The sequence below is a fragment of the Acanthochromis polyacanthus genome, chromosome 9, assembly GCF_021347895.1.
Source record: "Acanthochromis polyacanthus isolate Apoly-LR-REF ecotype Palm Island chromosome 9, KAUST_Apoly_ChrSc, whole genome shotgun sequence".
Taxonomy (NCBI): domain Eukaryota; kingdom Metazoa; phylum Chordata; class Actinopteri; family Pomacentridae; genus Acanthochromis; species Acanthochromis polyacanthus.
The window spans coordinates 27,852,901-27,864,951 of record NC_067121.1 but is presented as its reverse complement, the minus strand read 5'-3'; the positions used below and the strand labels follow the sequence as shown (position 1 = coordinate 27,864,951).

Here is a 12,051-nt window from a genome sequence, read left to right as displayed (position 1 = left end):
AGAATAAAAAGGAACAAAAATCTTTAATATGGAATTTTCAGACTACATTAATTACAGTTGAATTTTTCAGACAATAGTACAAAGTGATTTGCAACTTAAGCACTGTTTTTCTGTGACAGCAGCTCTATCAATACAAAACACATTAAATGTACAGTCTAAATAATACACAAAGTGTGTGTCCACACTCATATGGCCTTTATCTCCTGTAGCGGTATCTCTTGAAGTGGAACCACAGCTGGAAGATCCCATTGGCAAACTGACAGCGGAAGCCGTGTCGATGTGAGTACTCCCACTCCCTGTTTACAATCTTGAAAGCAATGTCCTCGTACGGAGGGCCCGCGTGGAACCGTAAAATCCCAAAGTCCTTGTTGTCAGGACTGGGCTCGAGGAAGTACTGAGGGGTGGAGCGTTTGTCGATCAGATCCGGGTAGAAGATGTTGAACTTGTAACCTTGGACGATCTTGGGCGGAGGGTTGTCGAAGTCGTAATGCGTCTGGTTGTACTTGTTCCACTCGAAACCAGTGTGGACCCTGTTGAAGAAGCGGGGTTTCCTGGGGCGGTATTTGTCTGCCCACAGGTACATTTTCCCCGTGACTGGAAACTCGACGCTGAACTGGGCCTCGTCGTTGCCCATTCCTTCTTTGGCTCGACGTACGAAGGCGTCCTCTGCGCTTTCCTTAGCATCACCTGACAGAGAAAAATAACAGTGAGATCGTTTGTACAGTAGGTATTGGATTAATCACCATTTCTACTACGAGGGAGCTTAATTTTACCAACAATATATAATTATGATTTAAAATAATAAATCATAATAATGAAATTATGATTACATACCGGTGACTTGGAGCTGTCTGCGAGCTAACTGCAGCCTGTGTGTGTCTTCTTCTGGAGTGATGGTGTGTGTGTCCAGCGGCAGCTCAGAGGGCGTGAGCAGCGCTGGACTGTAGCGACCTGAGTCGTACTCCGCCTGGCTCTGCTGGATGAGGTCCTCCTCCGTCAGCACGGCCTCCACCACCTCACCCTTCTCCTCGTCATCCTTCCCCTCATCCTTTTCTCCTCCATCCTCATCCCGGCTTCCTGCTCCAGATGTGCCTGGTTCCTCCTCATCCTCCTCTGCGTCTCTGTTCCTATTCCTTGAGGATGAAGACACACTGGGTTCTTCTGTTGTGAGCTCCCTTGATGGCCCTCCTGTTCTCTCTCTGTTATAGACAAACCATGGAAGCTTTTAATGTATTCTCGAGGCTATACACATTTTCAAAAGAGGCACAAAAGTGAGAAAAGGAAATCCAAGTCATGTACATTGAATACAGTTTCAATGAGGTTGTGTCGATTGCGCTTTCAAGGTAACTTACTCATCCTCCTCTGTCCTCGGTTCCTCTTTAATGATGGGGAACAAAGGTTCACTTTCCACTCCCTGTTCCTGTTTCAGCTTGAACAGTTTCTGACGTAGCACATCCTGGTGTCGCTCTCGCAACCTGGAACAGAAAATAGTAGTTCTCGTTATTTTTCATTGCCTACATTACAAAAGCCTCCCATATAAGTTTTATTACTTTAATCTGTCCGGTTGGGTATTTTAATTATTAGAACAGCAGATAACAGCGGGCGTTGCCACGTTCATACCTGGCTCTGGCCATGTAGACTCTGACTTGTTGCAACAGACTCTCCCAGTAACCAATATCAAGATTGGATCCTCCAGCCCGAATCTTTGACTCAATGTTCAGATGCAGGGCTTGCAGCTGGCTGTATGTCTTTCCTTTGAACACAGTCTGAACGTCAGTGCTCACAGCCGTGTTGATGCCCTCACGACGATCACCTGAAGATGAAAAAGACCGCATGAAAGGTGGAGTATGTGACTCTGGAGAAAGATTTTAGCTATTGAGCTAGTTAGCATACTGAGAGTTATGATATGCATTTACTTCCAGCGTGTACACCAAAAGGACAGCTAGCAGACTTGAACAAAACAGGACCCAACAGTTGCACAGTGGACAAACTACTGTATGATAATATAGTGGGAAAATGACTGTACCTGGTCCTTTCCCAGAGGCCTCCAGTTTTCTCAGCTTGCTGATCTCGTCCTCAGTGATGGTCGTCATGTCTCTCCAGAAGTCCACGTTCTTCCCCTGCTCCAACTCCATGTAAACCTACCAGAACAACATTCAGACAGTAGGCCACATACAGAAAGAGTTCCTCTTGAGAACAGTAGAAGTAAAACAACTGTTAAGACAACTTTTATTTTCCCCTATTTTGGGTCAATCTGCATCTAAACAGTTTACATATAAAGCCGAGTGCTCCAACCAGATTAGACACATTGTTGCTCACTATGACTCAAATGTGGGTTAAAGTCACATGATATCAAATTTACTGGACATTATATAAGAATTTTACAATCGCAATCTTTACAATACACTTATTCTTACTTATTACTACAAGGTGACATAAGATATGCCTTTGTTATTCCCACGGTGAAGAAATTTGCAGTGTTACAGCAGCAGAGGGGATGTGCAGAAATGTAGGCACATCAGTAAATAAACAAGATAAAACATGGAAATATTGGCTATACTGAACAGATTCTTCCATATGTAGAATTTCAGATATTGTACAGATTTCAGTGAATTTTGAAAAGTAATGTTGCACACGATTATTCTATAAGCCTCAAAAAATTCTATTGTACAGATGCCTTTCTGCATGTACAACATAAGACACAAGTGTGAATGCACTGATGTTGCACTACAGTGAAATATGTCTGCTTTCTACTAAGAGCAGTGGTGGTTGTAAAGTTTGACAGTTGTTGCAGCGTCACACAGTCTGAGTGTCCTGCAGGGGGTGGGACATGTCGTCCCTGTCTCTTTGTAAATGCATTGGTATTTTCAGACTAGTCCAGTTTACAATAACTCCCCTGTAAAAAGTAATCCTGTCCTACTGGAACCATTCTATGCTCCAGTCATACAAATGTTACAGTTTAATGTAAGAGCCACAAACCTTTATGTCCTCCAGCAGGTCGTCCATGTCAGTGACTGTTAACCCATTGAGAAATGTGTAGGGTTCATGCATCTCCACAGCAAGATCATCATCTTCTGCACTGATGTACTTTGCCAAAAGGTCAATGGGCTTGGCACGACCGTCGCGAATTCTGATCTTAGACCTAAACACACAATTCACAAGAGTGTGAGAGCATGCAGATTTGATTTAAGGAAATCATGCAGGAGTGTGGAAGTGGAATTGCGTAAAACTGAATTAATTGTACCACAACAACAGAAAGCATCTGTGGGGAAAAAATAGTGTAATTCATCGACAGAAAAGGTTAATATTGATGCGCACTAACCTTAGTTTGGCCTGGTGCAGATGAAAATTGTCCTCCTGCTCAGCCCAAGTCTTGAAATGCTCTGCTTCTTTCTCTCTCTGCAGCATTTCCAGCTCTGTCTCTCTCATGGCTTTCTCTCGCTCCCGTTCCAGACGCAGCTGTTTCACCTAAACATAAAGCAACAGTGATTAAGTATGTCACTTCCAGTGTTTCTCAGTCATAAAAATAATTCCTAGAACATTTTGTTTCTTTCATTGGCTGTGAATTGATCTTCAGTACTGTTTGATTAAAGCCAGGTACTGTATCAGCATTAACGTTTAAACTTTTCCCCAAGAACTCTCCCACAGTTCAAACCTTCTGCAGCTCTCGGCGGTTTTCCTCCTGAATGCATTTGTTCCTTTCTTTAAGCTCCTTTTCTCCAAGATGACCAATGCCTTTCTTGTCCAGTGCCTGAGAACATGCACAAAAGTGAAGAGTCAAGCATGAGAAACAATATTTTAAAACCAGGTTGTAACACAAATATCCAAACTTCTTGGCCAGGAACTCACCTTCTGCCACTTAAATGTGCCCAGTAAGTTGTTGTCACCGAAGGGATTGTCTGCATTAGTGTATCCCATGTACTCCTCACTCCAGCCCATCTTCTCTCTCCTTTTCTTCTCCTTTGCCTCTTTCTTTGCTAGTCTCCTGGCTCTCTTCTCTTCTGGTGTCTCCAGAGCTTTCATCATCTCCTTCTGTTTTTTCCTCTCCTCCTTTTCTTTGACAACACGGCCCTCGTTATCAGACCCTGAGCTGTCAGATGAGTCGGGTGAACTGGAGCGTTGCCTTCCTCTGTAGCTGTTGTTCTCTCTACTTCTATCACTCCTCCCTCGCTCCCTCTCTTCACTCCTCTTCCTTTGCTCTCGGCTTTTGTCTCCGTCTCTTTTTTTTCCCGATCTCTGCTGTTGCTCTTCCATTTTTCTCTCTCTCTGTCCCGCTCTTTCCTCCGCCAGTCTCTGACTGGACTCCCTCTGTCAGGACTTCTTCTTCTCCTCCTATCTCTGTCGCTGCCTCCATCTCGGGAGCCAGAGCTTGACTGAGATCTTCCCCTTGTCCTCTCCCGAGATGTTCCTCTACGATTTTCCACTTCCTCTCTCCTCCCTCTCATTTTGGGATCATCTAAATCAGAGCTGAAACAAAAAAGGCCAGGTGAATATATGCCAGTTTGCAAGAATGAGAGAAGAATGTCAGAAGACTCTGTTGGGGAACTTTTAAAACTCAGGTTGCAAAAGACTGGTAGCTTGTCTGGGTTTTGAGCAAACAGTGTTGACACCAGTGTGATCCACATCTCCCAGAAATCTTTGGACATTTAAGAAAAACCTCAACTGCAATGTTATTATTATTTTGAATAAGTTGGTAGAGCTTTAAGGGAGCAAACAGGTCTATAAAACTATAAAATATAAACAAAAATCTGGGCACTTGAGCAATAGGCTGTTTGATACTGTTGTTCCATATGTGGTATTGATCAATTAGATTAAAAGATACCCAGGCAGTCATGAATGTATAGTGTACCTCTGCCTTTCTGACACTGATTGGGTTGTCCTGGTAAAGTAAAATAAAAATGAATTTAGTGGGATTATATGAAGCTGTGGTCTAGGTAAACATAGTGGAGTGTTTTGAGAGGTGGTGAGGTGAAAGAAACAACAGCATTAAACATAGCTCTGTTTTGTTTTAATTAACATGTGACTAGCAAGTCCAGCAGGTTCATAGCGTACCACGAGCTCCTACTTGTTTTATTGTACTTAAATCCAGAGACGGATCTCACTTTACGATTATGTAATTCCTTTATACAGCCATACTAACCAGTTAATACTAGATAGTTAAGGAGTTACCTTGATGATCGACCTCTTGATATGCTCCTTTGACGGCGTGGTTCTCGCCTCCTGTCGTTCTCCGACCCGCTGCTGGAGCCTGATCGACCCCTGTGTTGAGGCCGCCGCCGTGCTGGAGCGCCATCACTCGAGCCCCTGCTGCCGGATCTTCCACGACCACGGGCGGCTTTTTTCGTGTCCGCAGATCGACTGCGGCCTCTCCTCTCCTCTGGAGATTGAGACCTGTTCCCTCTGGACTTGACCCGCCGGTCTCGGCTCCGACTCCTGGACTTAGACCGGGACCGACGTCGCGACTTCGAACCCATCACGAACTTTCTGTCAGAGCGGGTCCTGAATGGCAGCCTGTCGCGTAAATAAGAGGTAACAAAGACAACCGTTGGCGTTCCCACTGTGAAATGTTCAGCGGTGTGATTGTAAAACATTCAATATCATTATATTTTCATTCACCTTAGCCTCCAACAGCTACTGCTATGAAAAACAGCCATTAAATTGTGTAGTTTAAAGTTATTTATTCACGCACCAGAAAGCCGCCTAAAGGGGGCTTTTTTATGAAAATGGCGCAGATTGTAGACGTCACCAGTTCCGCTGAGAAAATAAACGTCAAATAAATACCCGCTGTTAAAATGCACCGTTTACATGTTGCCAAACATCCTAAATCAAATTAAAATAACACAGATTAGCCACTGTGTTGAAACAATTTGAAATTAAAAATGGGTCAGAGCGGCTTTCAGAAACACAAACAACATTAGTGTTTTCATCACGCGAAGCACTGGCAAATGTAGTTCTCTGAAATTGCACTCAGATAAATAATTCAAGAAATAACAGTCATCACTCAACCAATTCCTCTCATTTAAACGCATTTTAGTAGTACTTTCTATAATCAAATAACTGCAAGCGTTATTGCGTCGCTTTTTGATAGCTTTCTATGGGAAAAGTAATGTTTACAGATGAAAATTGGACTACAAATCCCACACAACACAAGGCGCCATTGCCTGTTTTTAGAGGAGAGGGGACTCCTTTCAGCAACATTCTTCTTTATCCAGTCCTCTCCGAGGGTGGTATAAAATAGGTTTCTGAATTTTATTGTTAGAGCTTTTATTTGGTAGATTTTTATAGGAGTTGCTGCATTTTCTTTTCTAGTTTGGCTCTCGTATGCGGTTAGAAAGTGTTCGCGGTCAGGTCGGCTGCAGCTGGTTGGTAAGATAGAGCTTGTTAGCTAGCTTCCATTAGCCACCAGCTCCCAGTAGATTTACGGCTTATATCCGCGGCTGTCCTGCCAGGTAGATCAACTAAAGCTGGAGGCGCTGGTCAGCCACAATGGTTTGGTCAGTTACACAGTTCCTCAGTGGTGACATTGATAAATAATTCAGCTGTTTTGGGGACAAATCAACGCAACCTTTGTTCGGCTTCCGCGCAGCCTGACAGGTTTGGCCTGTTTCATTGTCTGCGAACAGAGAAAACGCAGAAGTTGTTTTATTCGGTGGAGGTTGTTTGGCTAGTTGGGCTAACTTAGCCGTGTAAACAAACCCGTCAGCTGTCGACTCCAGATAATCTCGAAAGCTACCTGGACCAGTATGGCGCAACACGACCCCTCTCATGTAGCCAGTTCACAGAAAGCACTCATGTTGGAGATGAAGAGCCTTCAGGAGGAGCCAGTTGAGGGATTCAAAATAACACTGGTGGACGAGGCTGATCTGTACAACTGGGAAGTGGCCATTTTCGGACCCCCAAACACTCATTATGAAGGGGGGTATTTTAAGGTAAGAGCAAAACTTTAAGGGCAAATTATCGTCACGTCTCTGTATTATTTCACATACTCCGAGGCCTATAGTTTTTTTTACCTGTTAAAGTGCATTTTAAGGACCAGTCAAACTCATACAAGGCAATTTTCCACTTCAAAACGTGATTGCAGCTGCTACACTGTGACTGAAATGGTATTAATGCCTCAAAATGACTGGATTTCATTCACGGGATTTTTATTTAGCAGATTATAACCCGCAAAAATATTGCAAAAGGCTTTTTTTTTTTTAACATATAAGCCATTTAAATCATGTTAATTCCAGTCTACACAATCATATTAGATGCACCAAACACATACAGGCTCAACATTGGCAAGAATACTGCATAGAATTGCCCATAATCATCTTAAATGCAGGCCTGATTGTGCCAAAAACTGCACGCATTTTTGTGGTTACAAGAAAGTTTCACAAAGACACATTTTTGGCCATACCACCGACATAAAGCGTTGTGTGTTGTGCATGTATAAACTCTGGGTGATACAGACCGGCCATGAAATGCGCAGCCAATGATTTTTAAGATACTGCATTTCTTATGTTATCTCATTTTGTTTTCCTGAGCAATATCTGGCACAAGAAATTCTCTCAGGATTAATAAAATTTTATCTTATTGTATCTTCAAGTTTTGGCACAACACCAGAAAAGGGGGACAGTTTGAGTTTTTGAACACGCGGTACACACAGTCAGATTTAGAAAGGAAAGAATGTTTTCATACTATTCGGTGATACTGTATGACAGATTACATGTACAGCTACATGTAAAGGTCTGCTTTGTCTTCTAGGCTCGGATCAAGTTTCCTATAGACTACCCATACTCCCCTCCTGCTTTCCGCTTCCTCACCAAGATGTGGCACCCCAACATTTATGAGGTAAAGCAGCACAGCCTCGCTAACGCCAACATTACTGTCTACAATTTAAGTAGCTGTTCTGCAGTGCTGCTTTGATGCATCCGAGAGTGAAAGGGATTGATTTTGTGCGTTTCAGAATGGAGATGTGTGTATTTCTATACTGCACCCTCCAGTGGATGACCCTCAGAGCGGCGAGCTGCCTTCAGAGAGATGGAACCCCACCCAGAACGTCCGGTTAGAGCTCCCCTCATTATCTCTCTTCATATGTCTCTCCTTTCTGGTCGCCTCCCTTCTTTGTCCTCTCTCAGCCACTTCAATAATTTACCCGGCTCAGACTCTCATCGCGTGACATTTGTTCTCAGTGGCGTCTTTTCACAAGTTTCCAGAAACGAACACTCGGTCTGTACGTTAGCAATCGGCGCCATATGTGAATATGTTTCCCAAAGCATTCGGTACAGCATAAAAGTAAGATAGGTCAACAGTTGTCTTGGATAGAAGTGTGTTATTGTCTAAATACTCAGTCACAAATACATTGGTCCTTGTAAATAATCTTACAAGGTATTTAAAGTAAAATTATTTTGCATGCAACACTTTATTTAGTTTATTTTTTTAGATTCAAATTATGTTTATTTTATGAGTGAGTGCACAGTTTGATGGGCATGTGTAAATTTAACATTTCTATAAAAATGAGCCATTTAAAAATTATTGTCTGACTTATTCTGTGGGTGTGGACTTGAACTGCAGCAAAACTGAACCTTGCCTGGAAAGCAGAATTGAGCCGGCGGCGGTAAATAAAAATAAATCACACCGTTCTCAGCAGCCCTTAGTCTGTGCAGGAAGATGCAAACACACTAACATCCTGTTTAATATGACTCTAATTTAATAAAATGTGAACATATCTATAAATCAGTTTGTACACAAGCTCCACAGTTGCCTATTAAGAAAAAAAAAATCTAATAATAATAATGATTCCAGCCTCTCAGGTTTTGTTATTGTGTGATTTCTTTGCTCCTGTGTTACATGTGCTGGATATTTCTGAGTTGTTGACAAACCTGGACATTTGTGGATGTCGCCTTGGATCTTGGACTTTCTGACATTTTATGAACCAAATTAGTAATCAATTAATAAAGTAAATGATCAACAAATTAACTGAAAATTCCAATTAACCGTCACTTGCAGCTCATTCACACAGCTCCACTGAACAGGACGATGGATATGAGGGAGAATGTAGATTAAATATCCCCATAAAAATTGTGTTTAAAATAACGCCACACTGACTTGGCTTTGTGTTTGCCTCCAGGACCATCCTGCTGAGTGTGATCTCGCTGCTGAATGAACCCAACACCTTTTCTCCTGCCAACGTGGACGCCTCCGTCATGTACCGCAAATGGAGGGACAGCAAAGGCAAAGACCGAGAATATGTAGAGATCATCAGGTAGACAGTCACACAGTATCCTGTTTCCATACCATTGTTGACTGAATCTAAGGATAGAAATTGCTTTCAACTTTTTTGGCTGTTTGTTAGTTGTCCCCGTTTGGTCACCACACTGTCTCCACCACAGGAAACAGGTGTTGGCCACCAAGGCGGAGGCTGAGCGTGACGGCGTGAAGGTTCCCACCACGCTGGCTGAATACTGCGTCCGCACGCGCGCCCCGGCCCCCGACGAAGGCTCCGACCTCTTCTACGACTATTACTACGACGACGACGACGTGGAGGGCGAGGACGGCGACTGCTGCTACGACGAAGACGACTCGGGCAACGAGGAGTCGTGACGTGCTTTTCCCCGTAGAACGCCCAGTCTTAGCTGACGTACGCTACCCCTTTTTTCTGCCCGGGTTGCCAGATATTCTAGGTTCACAACCGAGAAAGATTCGAAGCTTCCCTCCTCTCAACCAATAAAAGAGCTTTTTTTTCCTGAAGCCTCTGAACTCGTCTCAGAGATTGAAACTGGCGCCTCGTTGTTGGAAGGGTCAGACCTGGTAAGATTTGCACCAGCACAAAAGTCACCAGTTTCTTCAGTTTTTGCAAACGGTTTTCATCGTCGCCTCAAACCTTACTTTGAGAGAACAACTTCCATAATCATGCAGAGTTCTTCAGTCCTGTGTATAGTATAAGGTGTAGTGGGGTAAACGCCACTGTCAACAACAGCAACATTTGCACTGGTGCAAACACTTCCAATTGTTTCTCAGCCTCGCTCTTGCGTATCTTTAGTTCCCTAACTATAACTGGGTGTTTGCTCTCCAGTATTTGCTCTCAGCAACAAACAGGACTTCAAGCAGCCTGTTTGCGTTGAACGGCGCACTGCGAATATCCGATATTTCCGAGTTTCACGGTCTGTCTTCGCTTCGGTAGGACAGGACATGAATTGTCACGTGACGGTGTTTTCAAAGTTCTTGTGCATGCCAGAACATCTTTGGAAGCTTTTTGTCTCTTTTACCGTTGGACTGTTTACCTGCATCATGACCTGTTTTCGGCTCTGTGACGACGGAGGACTCTCTGTGTGGAGGACCGGCCGGCTGAGTCAGCAGGTCAACTCCTCATGTGGACATATTTTTTGCTAACGTGAAAATCGATCTTTGCCGTGTTTCTTCTGGTTGATGTTAGACGTGTTTCTCTGTCATTTTGAGTGTGGGTGGGGTTATGATATTTGAAGTAGCTCAGATTAAGAGTTGTGTAGGATGACTGAGTTTTCCAGGGGGGGATGGAGCGGGGCAGAACTAATTATTGATCCGAGTTGTATTTCTCCTCAGGGTCGCTCTCGGAGAGGCCCGATGGACCCAAAGACCCGAAGCAGTGTGTAAAAGACAGCCCAAAACTTTTTCGATGACTGTTTGTTGTACTCTTGTCTTTGTTTGCTCTTTGCTGTCTTGCGAGCTTCATTATTTTAGCCTCTTCGTTTGGTTTGACGTTATGCCTGCACCCTTTGCTAGAGAATGATTTACGCCATGAGATTATGAGGTTTGACTGGGAATATAGCGTGTAGTCTGTCAGAAGGTGTAGTGTCAGGTTTTTCAGGCCCAGAAGTGAAAAACAAAGAGGCTGCCGCATTTTATTTTTCATCACTATCCTTTGTGTTAGCTGAGACTAGAATGGGTTTTTGATATTACTTTCAGAGCGTATGGGTTTCTGCTGAGTGTATATTTTCTTTCATCAGCAATATTGATTGTTGTATTTACTTATAATTGGGACGTCAGATACTGATATTCTCAGGATAATGAATTACATGTGACAGCAGTTAAGACAAGCAACTATTTTCTTCTTTAGGTGGTCTTCAAGCGTTGGTTTACAGCTTCAACAGGAACCACAACCGATATGCACATGTAGCTGTATGGATGATCACCGTATTGTTTTATTCACCTGTGTCTATTTTTTATTTTCGGCTATTTAAAACTGAAAAATAAAGATTTATTTGGAAAAAAAAAGCAGTCTTAAAATGCTTGGAGTAATGGTAATTTTTTTGAAGATGAATCTGTCAAATCATTTGACGGTACACACTTTGCAAAATTGAATGCCTGTTTTTGTCTTTAAACACATTTTCTTTGTCTCTAAATGTCGATTCTGTCATTTTCTGTGTTTTACGGTGGGAAATTCTTACTTATCTGGTAATTTGCTCATCTCTTTGACAGTTGTGAAGGCTTTGCAGGCTGGTTTTATCAAGTAATCAATATTCTTTCACAGCAGTAAAGAGACTGCAGATTGTGGTTTTTTGGGTAATCCTGTAACAGACTTTTTAAAAAAATACTCATTAAGAGGGTATACACACATGGACAAAATTGTTGGTACCCCTCAGTTAAAGAAGGAAAAACCCACAATTCTCACTGAAATCACTTGAAACTCACAAAAGTAACAATAAATAAAAATTTATTGAAAATTAAATAATCAAAAACTTTTGAATTGTTGATTAACATACTTATTTAAAAAAACAAACTAATGAAATAGGGCTGGACAAAAATGATGGTACCCATAACTTAATATTTTGTTGCACAACCTTATGAGGCAATCACTGCAATTAAACGATTTCTGTATTTGTCAATGAGCGTTCTGCAGCTGTCAACAGGTATTTTGGCCCACTCCTCATGAGCAAACAGCTCCAGTTGTCTCAGGTTTGATGGGTGTCTTCTCCAAATGGCATGTTTCAGCTCCTTCCACATATGTTCAATGGGATTCAGATCTGGGCTCATAGAAGGCCACTTTAGAATAGTCCAACGCTTTTCTCTCAGCCATTCTTGGGTGTTTTT

General features: G+C 42.7%; 2 protein-coding genes across 2 annotated transcripts; one reads left to right on the top strand and one right to left on the bottom strand.

The window, feature by feature from the left end:
- Nucleotides 1-4: 4 nt before the first annotated feature.
- Nucleotides 5-5,520, bottom strand: cactin. The gene is given in 11 exon segments (XM_022190753.2): nt 5-687; nt 835-1,199; nt 1,353-1,475; nt 1,621-1,813; nt 2,027-2,141; nt 2,980-3,142; nt 3,323-3,468; nt 3,656-3,751; nt 3,850-4,185; nt 4,188-4,467; nt 5,170-5,520. Coding segments are annotated over 11 exon segments (2,613 nt in total). The 5' UTR covers nt 5,475-5,520; the 3' UTR covers nt 5-196.
- A 619-nt stretch (nt 5,521-6,139) lies between these two features.
- Nucleotides 6,140-11,247, top strand: cdc34b (cell division cycle 34 homolog (S. cerevisiae) b). The gene is made up of 5 exons (XM_022190755.2): nt 6,140-6,929; nt 7,747-7,833; nt 7,949-8,046; nt 9,113-9,247; nt 9,375-11,247. Exons 1-5 carry the CDS (start codon nt 6,744-6,746, stop codon nt 9,583-9,585), a joined length of 717 nt encoding a protein of 238 aa, XP_022046447.1. The 5' UTR covers nt 6,140-6,743; the 3' UTR covers nt 9,586-11,247.
- The last annotated feature ends 804 nt before the right edge of the window (nt 11,248-12,051 follow it).

Bases quoted from the DNA above. Each gene is read 5' to 3' on its own strand.
- cdc34b (XM_022190755.2), top strand. From the start codon at position 6,744: ATGGCGCAACACGACCCCTCTCATGTAGCCAGTTCACAGAAAGCACTC. The intron at 6,930-7,746 runs GTAAGAGCAAAA...TTTGTCTTCTAG, and splicing joins ATGAAGGGGGGTATTTTAAG to GCTCGGATCAAGTTTCCTAT. The intron at 7,834-7,948 runs GTAAAGCAGCAC...TGTGCGTTTCAG, and splicing joins GGCACCCCAACATTTATGAG to AATGGAGATGTGTGTATTTC.